Raw genomic sequence first — 15,284 nt, forward strand, 5'->3', positions numbered from 1 at the left:
AACGTAGAGGAAAAGAGCTGAGAAAAGGCAGAGAGGAAATGGAGGACACCAAGTGTTTAAAAGAAAAACCCACTGAGCCAAGGCGCGCCTCGACTGGGGCGCGTCTGATCTGAACTGAGGAGCGGCGCGCAGCGGCCGAATTTCGTGAGCGATTCGCTTCGCGGCGCTTCCGCGGCCGGTGTGTCCCCGGCGTTATGCTGCATGCAGGGCAGATGTAAACAATTTGGATGTAAATTTTTACTTTTAAGTATTTTATTTTTTGTTTAGCTTTAGTTTCTAGGTAAATTTATTAACTCTGCTGATAAATTGGCTGATCTGTAATGCTATATAAGTAAAATGTATCCTATCTGTATCAGGATGGCAAATGTCTAATATGGCAGCCATGAATCATGGATCCATGGATTTCATCTCATATTATTTTGAGCCTATTTGATGGACTTCCTCCTTAGACACCCACACCCACTTCAGATTATGCTAAGGCACTCAGAAAGAGAAGATTTTATATCAACTGATATTGTCATCATGATTGCATGCTTTTGAATAACCCTTTCCTGTACATACTTTGCTAACTATCAAGCAGAGAAAAAACTAAACATTAGCTTTTACAGCCGGCGCACCATTTCTCAGAATTTTGATATGTTGTTTTCCAGACCTAGAAAAATCTTTGTCTTAAGAAATTATGGATAAATATCATGAAATGTTATATCACTTTTCACAAATCTACGGTATTCACTATCATATAACTCGCTTTGTCCCACAGCGCTCCTCCATGAGAACGGGGCGCATCTTTTGGAATTCTAGGGTGACCAAGGACGGTCCCACCTTTCTCGCCTCTGATTGGCTAGATGGGCTCTACTACGATTGGCTATTTCATTTAGCAGCAAACCAATACAAACAAGTATTAATTTCTAGAAATGTATGAAATGTATGTAGCCTGCTAGTTTATCTCAAATTCTAATAACTACCGTATTTTCCGGACTATAAGTCGCACTTTTTTCAGTATGGCCGGCCCTGCGACTTATACTCCGGAGCGACTTATATACAAAATTATGTAGGCTATACCGCGCTACTGCTGCGGGACGGCTCCGGACCAGGAATGAGCTCCCCTGCCCCACTGGGAATAAAAAACGCACAGCCATCACCTGCTGGAGCCTGTGGTGCACCGTTACGCGCCTGATCCGGCCCAGGAGTGAACTCCTCTGACCCGCAGGGGAACTAAAAGCACAAAGCCATCACCTGCTGGAGACTGTGGCGTGCAGCTGTGGGCTGGATCCGACCCAGGTTTCAGCTCACCTGCCCCGCAGGGAATAAAAACACAGCCATCACCTGCCGTAGCCTGTTGCGCACTTGATCCAGCACAGGTTTCAGCTTCTCTGCCCCGCCATCACCTGCTGCAGCCTGCTGCGGGCCGGCTCCGACCTAGGAATGAGCTCCCCTGTCCCGCTGGGAGGGTTTCAAACACCGCCATCCTCTGCTGGAGACCGTGGCGCGCTGCTGCACCCGCGTTGTTTATTCTGTTATTGTTACCGGTACTTGTCTTGCAATGTGAAATGCTTGGTCTCAGATTTTGTAAGAAAAGTAATCAAATTTCCCCCCAAAATGTGACTTATAGTCCAGTGTGACTTATATATGTTTTTTTCTTCTTCATTATACATTTTATGGCTGGTGCGACTTATACTTATAGACTTATAGTCCGGAAAATACGGTACGTTCAAAATATTGAAAACTTTCTCAAAGCAAAATATATTTTCATTAAGGAAATAACTTATAAACTTACCGATTTAATACTTTTTTATTCACAGAAAGATAGTTTTCATGAAAAAGTGCTGCAAACCTCCACATAAACTCTGTGTGAGCTTCAGGTCACTGGTGTTCCACAGAGTTAGCTCCGGTTGTAGCTACGTAGCTACCTCCATTAGCTTAGCTCCCACCTTCGCGTTAGCTTCAGGCTAGCTTGTAGCTAGTTCGACTGGGTGTTGTCATTTGATCTCAGCCTTAAAGCCCCACCCTCAGCCCCACCTCTCTTCCCTTTTGTGGAATTGTCTGGGCTTGACGGAACCTGTGACATGGTCAAAATGGCGGTGGTGGCCAACTCCCATTTTTCCTCAAAAACGTGTTATTGGAGCCTACGGAAACCCATTGTCAATGGTATCAGATGATGGAGGGCTCAAGGTTCGCTGCGCCGTTCTTGTCAGCGGACATGGTAGGGTCGGAGAGGGGGGCGGGGCATGACGCTTAGCCTGGTGGGTGGGCAAGCAAAGCCTGGCGGGCCGCCAGGCTTATAAAGCGCTGGGGGAAACCCTGGTTAGTTACATTGCTAGCATAAATGGTCACAGAGTTATGGTAATTTAAACTATAAAACTAAACACAACTGGTAAAGTCTCAACCAATACAGTAGGCATGCAAGTAAAAAATACATAAAGTCAAGGTCTGTGGAGAAAGAGCAAGCTCTCTATAATAAAATGTATTTTATATTAACCATCAGCTGCTCTGTTTTCTAGAATACATTTAGCATCAGCTATAGGGAGACACAAATCAGTTGATGGCGACTGTGTTTTTAGTTTTTGGTTGGTTGATAAATGTTCAGCACATCCTGTTTTCTAATTTCCTGTATAATGTTTCACCTAATTCACGCGGGATTCTACTTCTGAAATCATTTTTACAGCCTCTCAAGAAGAAGAAAAATACTTTCTGACTCCAGAGATCCTCCTCCTGACACCAGGAATACGGATGCTTTCCTCCTATCTTCTCATTCAGACTCCATTGAGCTTAACCCTCTACCTCTTTCTCTCTAACCTCCCTTTCCCTTCTCCAATTTTTCCCCTCCTTTCTTTGCCCTGTTTGATGTATGTTGTTGACACTGAGGCATCAGGAATAATGGAATCTCTTGTCAGTGGCTTGTATTTTCTGCCCAGGCTGTTAGGGCTGTGTATAATAGTAGCAGAGGAGGAGGAAGAGGGGAGGTTATGTGCCACTGATAGTAATGAAGGTTGCCTTTTCATTTTTTAATATGGAATGTTTGTGGGCCGAGGCGATGCTCTCCGCTAATCCTACCCTCGAGCAGAGCTAGCTACATGGCCGCATCAGTGTTACACACACACACACACACACACACACACGCACACACACGCTTACACACAGTGACATTCAGACAGACTGATAAAAGACAAACACACAATGCAGACACACTCGCACACCATCCTTTAGGCAAGACAGAAAACTGTTTGATAAGTCAGCGTGTTTCTGCTCCTCATGAAAATTTCACTCCTCCCGTGTTTGTGTCTTAAGGAAATGCAGCCGGCTGCTGTTAGAGATGATATGGTGTTTGTTTAATATTTGATGCATACGAAAGCTTGAGTGACTGGATGCATTTGTCAGCCTTTATCAGGAAAGAGTGTAATGGAACAGGCAGTTTCAGAAAATTACATCAGGTTGAGACGCCATCGTGTGCCTCTGTGGCAGGATAAATACCCCGATGTGTTCAGGGAAAAAGGAAAATGTAGAATCACTATTATTTAGGCAAAAAAATGACATAAGGTAAAACATGTAGCGGATTTTTAGCCTGAGAAACTCAACCTATGAGATTTTTTTTCTATTGGTTTAATTCAGTTGTCATTCCAAGTGTGTGTGTGTGTGTGTGTGTTTGCTGCAATGAGTGTGCTGTGTGTCTAATTGCTTTAATAGCACCTGGTCTGTAATCCCAGGTAATTAGAGCGCTCAAATTAGACAGCTACTTTCAACCGTCACTTGAAAAAAGCAGGAGGAGGAGGAGGAGGCCTGGAGGAAGACCACTCCACACTAAAAGTCTCATTTTACTGACAAACACTTTATCAGTGGGAGAGAAACAGAATGTAGATGTAGCTGAGTCGACCAACAGGAGCTTCATCCTCCAGGATGAATGTTGTTATTACGTTTATTTGATTTGAAGATGTAGCAGCGTTACAGTAGCTCAATATTGGCATTCTCCATTTTTACTGATTTAACCTCCATTTCTCGAGCGGCACAAACATTTTTGCCGAAGCCTCCTGAAACGTGTCTGAAGAAGCTGTGGGGAAAGGTTAAGGCCCTCTTTTAAAGATGAGCCGAAAATGTCAAGTGTCTGCCCCTCGGGCTCCCGCTACTGTCTCCCTGCTCCGAGACTGCCACTGGAGCCGCATGACTCGCACACACACTCCGGCACAAAGGTTAGGGATTGCTATTAGAGATGTCCCCCGTCTCTTTTCATTTGTTTTGGCTCTTGTGGCATCTCAACTGGCTTCTGGCTGGAGGTCAAAGGTTAAACTGTAACAACAGCTCGACTTCAGCTAGTTGGCTGAAATAGTAATTTTAGCCACTGGTTTAATTTTTGGTACTCAAATTTAAAATTTTCAGCAGCAAAATCTGACCTGATGAATCTATTGGCTGCAAGTAATTTTAGTGAAATAAATCACTGTGGGAGCTCAGAAAAGAGTAAGTTTTCCCCTAAAACTCATCCAAACCATCATCGGTTCTCATTTAATCATAAAAAAATATTTTTAAAATTTAACGTAGCAGAGCATAGACCGCAGTTAATCTAAGATTTAAATATCAGCCTAAATCTTGCCTTTACTTGTCTGGATTTGCTGTTCATGTAGTAACATAAAGGTGCCAGCAGAGGGGATCGGTCACAACAGTTTTTACTGGTGAACTGAGGATTAGTGAGCAGCAGGCCTCAACTGTGTGGTTTAAAACCAGGTTACCTCACTCTGGTTGACAGGTTCACATGTTCCATTCACCTGCTACAGTTTCATTAAAGGCTCGCCTCATTAATATCTTTCATTTTTAATGATAAAAATATTGTTGAAAGAAGACTTTTAAAGCAAAGTGTACAGAAAAAATATGAAACATTAATTAAATTTCCTATATGTGGTATATGATTTGTTGGTTGTGTTGTTACTTTTGCTGCAAAGGGAATATCAAATGTTAGTAGCTTTGTCTCTTGTTTCAATTCTGAGCTTTTTTGATCACTAACCTTTAATGGATTTAATGTGAGTCTTTATTTTTCTTATTTGTCTTCTTCCTTCAAACTGATCTGAGCCCGTGTCTGTCCCTCCATAACTAGATTTGTGAACGTCCAGCTGAACAATCAGAATAGCATTAGTTCTGGCGGATATCAGAAGAAGACTGGTGTCTGCACAACACTGAGGATTTGTAGGATTTAGGGTCTCCTAATGGTGAATACTCTCAGCACAGATAAGGCTTCAAAGGCGGAGCTAATTAATACGATGTTTACATTATTCACGGTCATACGCTGCATTTTCAATGACCCTTCAGCGTGGTGTGTGTGTATGTCCACATTCTTGCATGTGAAGGCTCATTATATGCCAGCGTGGTGTGCTAATTGAATCAGCAGTGGTAGCTGAGTAAAACATTTAGTTGAGAAATGAATAATTAAAGAGGTTAGATATCAGAATATGCTGCAGTTCTGGTATAAATCAAACATGTGCTGTAATAAATGTGATTGTTAGATCAGTCCTCCACAATTAGTGTTGTGTTTTAATCATTCTTTTAAATTTGTCGGCTCTTTTTCCTCCTCTCTGGTTTCAGCCTAGTCCCGCCCCGAGTCCGGTTCTAGGAGGGAAACCCAATGCCAGCCAATCCCTACTGGTTTGGTGTCGAGAGGTCACCAAGAACTACCGCGGGGTGAAGATCACCAACTTCACCACCTCCTGGAGGAATGGGCTGGCCTTCTGTGCCATTCTGAACCATTTCAGACAGGACATAATGTATGTCTCTCTCTCTCTCTCTCTCTCTCTCTCTCTCTCTCTCTCTCTCTCTCTCTCTCTCTCTCTCTCTCTCTCTCTCTCTCTCTCTCTCTCTCTCTCTCTCTCTCTCTCTCTCTCTTACTCACTCGCTCACTCACACACACACACACACACACACACACGGACAATGCTACATTTTTATAATGTAAAATATAAAATTAACAGTCAAAGTCCCATAGTCATCATGAAACACTGGTGAAATTCATCTCCGCATTTGACCCAGCCCCGTGGAGAGTGGTGAGTTGCAGCTGTGGCTGCGCTCGGGAACTATTTGGTGGTTTAACCCCAATCCAACCCCTGAGTGCCAAGTGAGGAGGCATTGGGTCCAAGTGAGGAGGCATTGGGTCCCCCAGATTTTTTTTCCCTGATCGCACCTGAAGCAGAACTTAGTGACATTTCTGGTAACGCTTAGCTATTTTCTGTATAACTTTGTCATCGATATTCCCTTCAGATTAGCAAAAACACCCAGCCTCCGCTCCAGACTCTTTCTAGACCTTAGGAAAGGGAATGATGTGCGCATGTCTCTGTAGCATGATCACGTTACATCCACTGACCACTCACAAACCTTTATCGGTGGATCTCTCCCTTTCACAAAACCAGTTTTGACAGCAAAATTAATTCATATACAGCAAACCATATCCAAACGGGATAGTGCTGCTAACTCTCATGCATTCAGTGTAAGACACACACATTTGACTGTCTTCACGTGTTCTCATGAAACACCTCGAATTTCTCACGCTGGAAATTAATAACAGTTGATCTATCTGAGCTAAACGTTGCATAGCTCTACTGTACTGCGTAATTATTGTGCAGTAAGTGGAAGTCCACTACAACGTAGATGTTTATATTTTCTCTTTAGCTTTATATTCATAATAGTTGGACTGTATATGTCTTACGTTATTTATCAATATTTGCTTTTTTTTTCAAGACAAAGATTAACTTTATTTAAGAAATTTGTCAAAAAAATTTGAAATTTTTAGAAAATGTCTGAAATCCTAAAATAAACAATGTTTAAAAGCCTCTGTTAATGTCCAATAGATTTGTCTAAGCTAATTAAAGATTGTGTTAAATAATCAAGATTTCCACTTCAGTCAAAATGATCATGATTATCATTTTTGCCATAATTGTGCAGCCCTGCTGCAGCCTGCACTAAAGTCTCCTACCTATATCTTGTTCTTGACCCCTGGATGCAGCTGAAATTTAAAATTTGCTGCTGCTGCTGTCATTTGCTCCTGTAAATTAGCATGTGCCGTTAAAGTGGCAGAGGTGCAGAAGCTTGTGTTTGCATAAATCAGGAAACCTTGGAGCGGTGTTAAGTTGCTAGGCTTAGGCAAACTATCTGTCCTGGGGGTGGTAAGTGTATTTTACCAAACTGAGGCTGTTCAGACAACTATCTACTGCAGTAGAAATTCGTTTACTTTTACACAGAGACACGCTCCCTTAAAATGGAAAACCTAAGCTGGTACTCAGTAGTTTTGTTATTCTGGTCTAAGGCACGTAGAAACATTTCTCTTATATAATATGTCGTCTTCCTCTTTATGTTTATTACTGATTGATGTAATCAAATGTTTTTTTTTTTCCAAATATGAATGAAACATAAAGACATATACATCAAAGGGCAAAAGGAGGATGAGTTGTTAAAGCCCTGCCCTGTGAACACATGTATATGTATGTGTTTATGCTTCTCGCTTCATTTAGTTTTTTCCCTTTCACACATTTTCCACTCCATTAGTTCTGTTGATTACTCGGCTCTGAAATTGCATGTTACAGTTCTAATACCATTACATGTGATGCATATTTAAACGTGTCCTCCTCGTGCACCCCCACCCCCACTGTTCTTTCAGAGACTACAAATCACTCAATCCTCAGGATATTAAAGAAAACAACAAAAAGGTAAGAGGCAGCCACTGCTGGGCCCTTCTCACCACAAACCTCCTGCGTGTAGCCTTATGTAGAGACCGATCATTATTGTGTGTGTGTGTGTGTGTGTGTGTGTGTGTGTGTGTGTGTGTGTGTGTGTGTGTGTGTGTGTGTGAATCTGGTTTCACCTCATTACTTTACAGTTTCATATTTCGTGTGTCCATACCAAGAAAATGTGTGTTCACTGTATTTTTGTGATTGTGCCAGAAGGTTGAAGGAAGAAAGGCTCTATAGTTCTCACAAAAACTTTTCAAAATGAAAAAGTCATAGTTTCCTTCTAATAATTTTTACTAGCACCAATTAGGTATTTAGCTATATTAGGTTTGGTATTTTTGATATTCTTCCCTAAAAGCATTATAACTTGATACAAATTGCCACATGTTGCCCACAGTCCTTTGCAGCTGGATCAAGGGGCCGGTGTAGGACAGACTCTAGGTCAGGGGTCGGCAACCCGCGGCTCTTTCGTCCATCTGATAGGTCTCTCTGTGATTGTAAAATAATGAATGAATATTTAATTAAAATGTATCTTATTTTAATGCATTCATTTTTTTATCTGTATGCTAAATCTAAATTTAAAGATTGTCATCTTTTAAAATCTAAACCAAAATGATGACGACCTGAAATGACAGGTCACCTGCTTGTGCGTTATCAAATGTCTCTATAGGCGCTTTCTGAGCTGAAGAGGACATGAGATTCTGGACTTTTGCTTCAGGCAGGCTTATGGATGCATCGCAGAATCACCACTTTGGAGACAGGAACCAGCGCTATTCAGCCAAAGTTTTATAATCAGGGAACATTTTCTAGGTGACACGTCTCTCTGAGGGTCTGGAAAATACTCGCTCCAGTGAGAGGAACATTCCTGCATGGTTCTGCTGCTACCTGTGACTGATGCGCTCCAAACTACCTCTTCAGCTCATCCACCTTATGTGTGCGCTGACAGCGAGCTGCTCTGAGCAGTGTCCAATGATGCTCAGATGTTCTGATGAGAATCTTTTCTTGATTGATGTAGCTACCTTCGTGATGTGCGTGACGATTAAAATGTCAGCGCATCTGCAGCCTTGAGATTTCTCCGTCAAAATAAACGGTCAAATACGGGAAATATCCGGTCAATGTGAACCCGGCCATTTAACTGTTTTGTTTCTTTTGAAGATTGTTGCAAAGAGAAACAATTAAATTTGATTAACTCCAGAGCCATGCACACTGCATCGTTATCTATCTTAGATGAGGGAAGAAAAACAAATTGATCGAATCCTTTTCTTATCTTTTCAACATTGTTTAACTCATTCACTGCCATTGACGACTAAAGTCGTCACTTTAGATCCAACCATTCACTGCCACTGATGACTTAAGTCCTCATTTGCATTTTTGTACTGTTTGAGCATTGGAACGAGCCCCCGCGCTGAGAGAACAAACATCTCAGCCCTGAAGCCAATCTTCATCTGCATACATCACACGTCATGTGATCAGGAAGTAGAACATCCATGTGTTAGGAGATCATTTTGGGCCGTGCCTGTAAAAAGGTGAGGCGTGAACCGGAAAAGCGTCTGCCAATCATAATTCGACAACGGATTATGAAAGAACGGATAACGCTCGAAACACGCGGATGCTGCCTGATGTAAGAGGTGAGTCTCCTCTTTGTTTTGGTTGTTTTGGTGTCGACATCATCCTAGCATGCAACGTTCTGTGACTCTTAAAAAAACAGTAAAAACTGTGAGAAACGCTGGCAGCGAAGGCCTTTAACGATCAGGAAACAGCTGGCAGTGAATGAGTTAATGTAAAGTTTCATTCAGTACAAAGTTTAATTACAACAATCCAACGAGACAGAGCCTGGATTTGTATTCTGAACAGTTTAAACATGTTTTAAAAGGAGACACGTGTACAAGTCAAAAAGCGGCACCTGCTCAGGCCCGAATACTGTGGCTCCCAGCGTTTTTTTTACTGTGGGAAACGGGTAATAATGGCTCTTTGATGGGAAAAGGTTGCCAACCCCTGGTCTACGTAATATGGATCTATCTTTGTCATCTGCCTTTTTCAGGGAGATCATTACACTATCTGTTATTTGTGATTTTAGGATTGCTTTTGTTGTATTTCACATGATTTGCTTTGTGTGTGTGTGTGTGTGTGTGTGTGTGTGTGCGTGCGTGCGTGCGTGCGTGCGTGCGTGCGTGTGTGTGTGTGTGTGTGTGTGTGTGTGTGTGTGTGTGTGTGTGCGTGTGAGTGAGAGTAAGAGGCTACTGTATAGGATGTGTTTACTGGACTCTGCTACCATATTGTTAGTTAGAAATCACATCCCACCGATCCTGACTCTTCCTCAAACCTCATCCTAAAGATCTCATTCTGTTCATAAAGAAAATGCACACACACCCCTTTCTCTGCTCGCCCTGCGTCATCACATCTGCACATTCTCTCTTTAAGTTGCACCTATTCACACGACTCACCCTATTCTCTTTGTCCCTCTGTCTCTGTACATTTACTTCATTTAGCATATGGATGCATGCTCCAGTTTTGTCCCCACTGCACACACACAGTCACACACCTATACATGTACGGCACACAAACTCTTGGGCCCCAAGGGTTACACAGGACAATATGCGTGAGGCTCCTGCAGCTTGATTTCCTCTCCTCAAACACTCTCTGGCTAAGCGATAACCTCTGGTGGCCCTGTTAGGCATGAATGCTACCCTGTTGACAATAACCACAGTGGAGGGAGAGGCAGAGACCCAATCCCATATCTGCTAACTGCCCTCACCCCCTCCAGGTGCTCAAGTAGCCCTGAAGAAATTGGTTAGATATAAGTAATATGGGGAATATGCCGTACAAGGTGATAGCTTGCCAATAGCTGTACTGGCTTTGCTGCAACCAGCTTCTCCTGAGAGATGGACCCCAAGTGTTGCTCGTTTCTTTTCTGCACACAGGCTCCTCTGTGTGCTTCTGCAGCTCCCAAGAGTGCACAGAATATGCTATAAGTTACATAGCTGTACTTGACAAATGCCAAACCAGGTTGTCCTGTAGGTCTAGGTTGTGTTCAATCTGATTAAAAACTGACTTTTTATTTAAAATCTTTTTTATTTAATTTTTTTTTACATTTTTATTTATAATTATTTTCTAAAATTAATTTATACATACATAATCCCCCAAGTCAAGACAAGAAAGTAATAATAAAAATAAATAAATAAATAAAAATCAAATAAACAACAATAAATACACAGCACACACCGGGGCAAAAAACATAATTACATTATATTGTTATCACTCTGTCAGGTTAAAACCTCCATTTCTTAGGCGTCAGTTATGACTTTAAATGTTCTATAATTGGTCTCCAAATGTTATAAAACTGGCATTGGGAGCCTGTCACTTCATATTTCAATTTTTTTATATGAAGGATCCCTATTAGCTCCCTCAAACAGGTTTCAAAACTCGGAGGGGAGACCGATTTCCATGATTTAAGAATACACCTTTTAGCTATAAACATTCTATAGGCTAATGCAGTACAAGTATTATGTTCCGTATTTTCCAACCTGCCAGAGAAACCAAACAGAGCTATTTCTGGGCCAGGGTCAAGATTTACTTTCAATGCAGTGGAGTACCATTTAAATATTGAACTCCAGAAATATTTCAATGTTGGGCACAACCAAAAATGATGTGCTAGAGTACAGGGAATGGCCTTACATCTGTCACAGACAGGAAGTGTTTGTGGAAAAAAATTATTTAACTTAACCTTTGAACAATGTACCCTGTGTATGATTTTAAATTGCACCAATTGAAGTCTAGCATTGACAGAACATTTATGAATATCTTTCAGAGCCCGTTTCCAATTCTCTTCCTGTATTATAATACCAAGATCCTCCTCCCACTTCTACTTGGTTTTTGTGGCAGGCCAAAATATGTATTAGAAAATATTTTAACCAATGATGAGATTATGCCTTTGGCATCAGGAGAACCTAGCAAAATTCTATATATATATTAGTTTCTATGGGCAGCAACTCAAACAAAGGAAGATTTTGTCTAATATAATTTCTTACTTGCAAATATCGAAAGAAGTGACCCTTAGATAATGCATATTTCTGGTGTAATTGTTCAAACGAGCAGAGGCGATCTTTAATGTAAAGGTCTTTTACAGAGGTCATTCCCTTTTGACTCCACTCTCTAAAAGCAACATCAGTAAATGATGGAGCAAAAGCATGATTACGCCATATTGGAGCATTTACTGAAGTATTTGGAATTCCACAGGATTTACGGATCTGCAGCCAAATCCTTTCCGAATTTAACAGGGTAAAATGTTCGCCTCTGCGTGAGGGTACCAATCTCGGAGTTGAAAAAAGAAGTGCCTGGAGAAAAGTTTTCTGTGTAAGACTCTGTTCGATTGTCAGCCACAAAGGCATGTTTTCCGGAGTGCCAAATCCTTGCGATAATTGCCAATAAACCATCATCCTAACATTGGCTGCTCAGTAATAGTGTAAAAAACAAGGTAAATTTAAACCACCATGTCTTTCGCTTTCTGTAGATGTTGTTTAGAGATTCTATGCACTTTAAATCCCCAAATAAAAGATAAAATGATTGAGTCGATTTGCTTGAAAAAAGATTTTGGAATATAAATTGGAATATTCTGGAACAAATAAAGAAATTTTGGCAACGAAACCATTTTAATTGCATTCACCTGACCTATCATTGACAAGGCCAATGTTCTCCATTTTTCTATGTCTTTTTTTAAAGCCTCTAATCTCTCAAGAAAATTATATTTGAAAAGTAATTTAGGATTTGTTGTTAATTTTATGCCTACATATTTAACTGTTTTTGAGGAAGTATTAAATTGCGTGGTAGACACAAACTCAGATTCCAACTCTGCACTGAGGATACTAAGTCACTTTTTTCCTAGTTAATGATATACCCAGACTCCGCACTAAAACTATTTATTACATCTAGAACCTGTGGAACAGACTGTTCAGGATCAGTTACAAAAATGGCTATGTCATCGGCGTAAAGAGACATTTTATGATCTATTCCAGCTATTGTTATAGGTTTAATTAATTTTTTCTCTTTTATGTTAATTGCTAATGGCTCAATGGCAAGGGCAAATATTAACGGAGAGAGGGGACAACCCTGACGAGTCTCTCTTTCAAGACAGAACGGTTGCGACTTATCTTGATTAGTAACTACTGATGCGATCGGATTCAGATAGGCTAGTCGCACCCAGGATACAAAAGAATCTCCTAAACCAAACTGCTCTAAGACTTTAAGCATATAGCCCCACTCCACTTGATCAAATGCCTTTTCAGCATCTAAAAATAATATCCCCTTTTTTGAGGTTGAAGAAAATTTAGATTGCATAATATTCAATACTCTTCTAGTGTTAAAGAAAGAATATCTAGGAATAAATCCTGTCTGGTCTATATGAACAATTGATCCAATGCACTTGCTCAGCCTGTTGGCCAATATTTTAGTAAAAAAAATTTAAATCCAGATTGAGCATGGAGATTGGACGATATGAAGCAGGTTTGGTGGCATCCCTATCCGGCTTTAACAAAAGAGCAATATCTGCCCTGTATTGTGTCAGGGGTAATATTTTTGCCCCAAAGGAGCAAGATAGCATTCTATGCAGCAGTGGAGATATCTGTGCAATAAACTTCTTGTAGAATTCGGCACCAAAGCCATCTGGGCCAGGCGATTTACCTGTATTAAATGAATTGATTGTATCAATTATTTCTGATTTAGTCAACGTTGCATTCAAAGCTTTACGCGTATCATCATCTAACCTCGGAATAGGAAGATCTTTGAGCCAAGCATCAACACCACCTCTAGCTTTGGTCTTATATAGTTCCTGATAAAATTCTGCAAATTGTTTATTTATAACTTTAGGAATGGTTAGCATTTCCCCTTTGCTAGATCTGATGCTATGTATAGCCCTACTAGATTGTAGCCCACGTAACTGGCGAGCCAACAAAGTGTGAGGTTTATCCCCCAGTTCAAAATAACGAAGGTGAATCCGAGATAACTGATCACTGACTTGTTTTGTAAGGATGGTATTATATTCATATTTAAGTTTCAGAATCTCTTGCAAAATTTGAATATTATTATTCTGTCTGTGTACGGCCTCTAAATGAGATGGCTTGGTCTTGATCTCTTTTAATTTAAAGTTCCTGAGTTTCTTATATGTGCACGAGGCGCGCATGCTGTACGTGCACACTCCTTAACGAAAATAACAGCTGAGACAGTCCCGTGTGTGTGTGTGTGTGTGGCCCGGAGGACAGAAGAACACAGCAAATTAATAAAATAATGTGCCTCTGTCTCTGCAGTGTGTGTGTGTGTGTGTGTGTGTGTGTGTGTGTGTGTGTGTGTGTGTGTGTGTGTGTGTGTGTGTGTGTCGGAGGACAGAGGACAGGAGAACACGCACCTAATTAATTAAATAATTTGGTTCTGTACCTTTCTCTTCAGCACAGTTGACAAAGGTTTATGATGGGTCAGTCCTCCTGCGTGCTCAAATCATTCCTTTCCCTTGTTTGAAAAATTGTTCCAAAATGAAAGTTGAACCCACATCTTTTTTATCTGTGAATTCAATGCTTTCGGCGAGTCTCAAATAAAAAATTGGGCGTCTTATTACTGTAAAAAATATATCATTAATGTAACAAAGAAACTCCAAATAAACTATATTCACACCCAGAATCAAACCCAGGTCTTCAGCATGAGAGTCAGACATCTTCCTAGGTAAGCTAAAGCGGCTTTAACATTTAGCGTATCTTTAACATTTATATCCTTGATGACAGCTGAAACAACGTCAATCCAAAGAACGGTTTGGAGCGAAAATGGCTATTTTGTTGCTAATTTGCAGGAAATATCTAGAAGAAAGTTCTACAGAAAGTAGCTAAGAGTCCTCAGAAATGTAGCTAGGTTTGTCACTAGGCATTAGGAACAGCGACAAAGTCGCTGAGTTGGCACTGCCTCTCTCTCTGCTGCTAAAGCTACTGATAGCAAATGCTACGGGCTGTGCCTGAGCGTGAACGCGCATGAAGCAGCCTGCTCGACCCGAGCATCTCTCCTTTTCTGTGATTTTACAGAAAAACAGGCAATCACAGTAAAAATGCCAGGGCTCATTCTACAGGACCAGGGCATTGCAGGAGAATGTATGAAGAAGACATTTATTATTTCTACACATGTTTTGACCATCAAACTTCCTTATAGTCCCTTTAAGGAAAAAAAACGACTTTTTATTGATTTATCCACAATGTAACGATTTATTTCTTCACATGCACTCTTTTTTTCCCCAGCTTTTTACTTTAATCTAACATGAAAATCAGAATAATACATTTTATATTGTGCAGGTTTGGCTTGTAAGTCTCCAGTCTCACAGCAAAACTGCAAATCCACTGTTTTTATAGAATAAAAGGAAAAGAAATGTGAGTTTTGTGGTGTTATTAGGAGGTATTTGTTCACTTCTGACAGATTTTAACAAACGTCATTTAAACATTTAAACTAAACGCATGGAAGAAAAATTAATTAAAACAAATACGACAGGAGTGAAAATAAGAGCTGAATTAAGCGAAGTTAAAGAAATGAGATGGATTATGAGTTGTTAGAGTGTGTAAA

General features: G+C 40.7%; 1 protein-coding gene across 10 annotated transcripts in view; it reads left to right on the forward strand.

The window, feature by feature from the left end:
• Positions 1 to 15,284, forward strand: part of ehbp1 (EH domain binding protein 1) — a 225,295-nt gene that overhangs the window by 120,714 nt on the left and 89,297 nt on the right. For all 10 annotated transcript variants that reach the window (XM_070542571.1, XM_054750382.2, XM_015944984.3 and 7 more), the window contains 2 exons: positions 5,566 to 5,744; positions 7,628 to 7,676. In XM_070542571.1, coding sequence (XP_070398672.1) covers positions 5,566 to 5,744; positions 7,628 to 7,676 — 228 coding nt within the window. The remainder of the gene's footprint in view (positions 1 to 5,565; positions 5,745 to 7,627; positions 7,677 to 15,284) is intronic.

Source organism: Nothobranchius furzeri, chromosome 12 (assembly GCF_043380555.1).
Source record: "Nothobranchius furzeri strain GRZ-AD chromosome 12, NfurGRZ-RIMD1, whole genome shotgun sequence".
In the NCBI taxonomy this organism is placed as follows: Eukaryota; Metazoa; Chordata; class Actinopteri; order Cyprinodontiformes; family Nothobranchiidae; genus Nothobranchius; species Nothobranchius furzeri.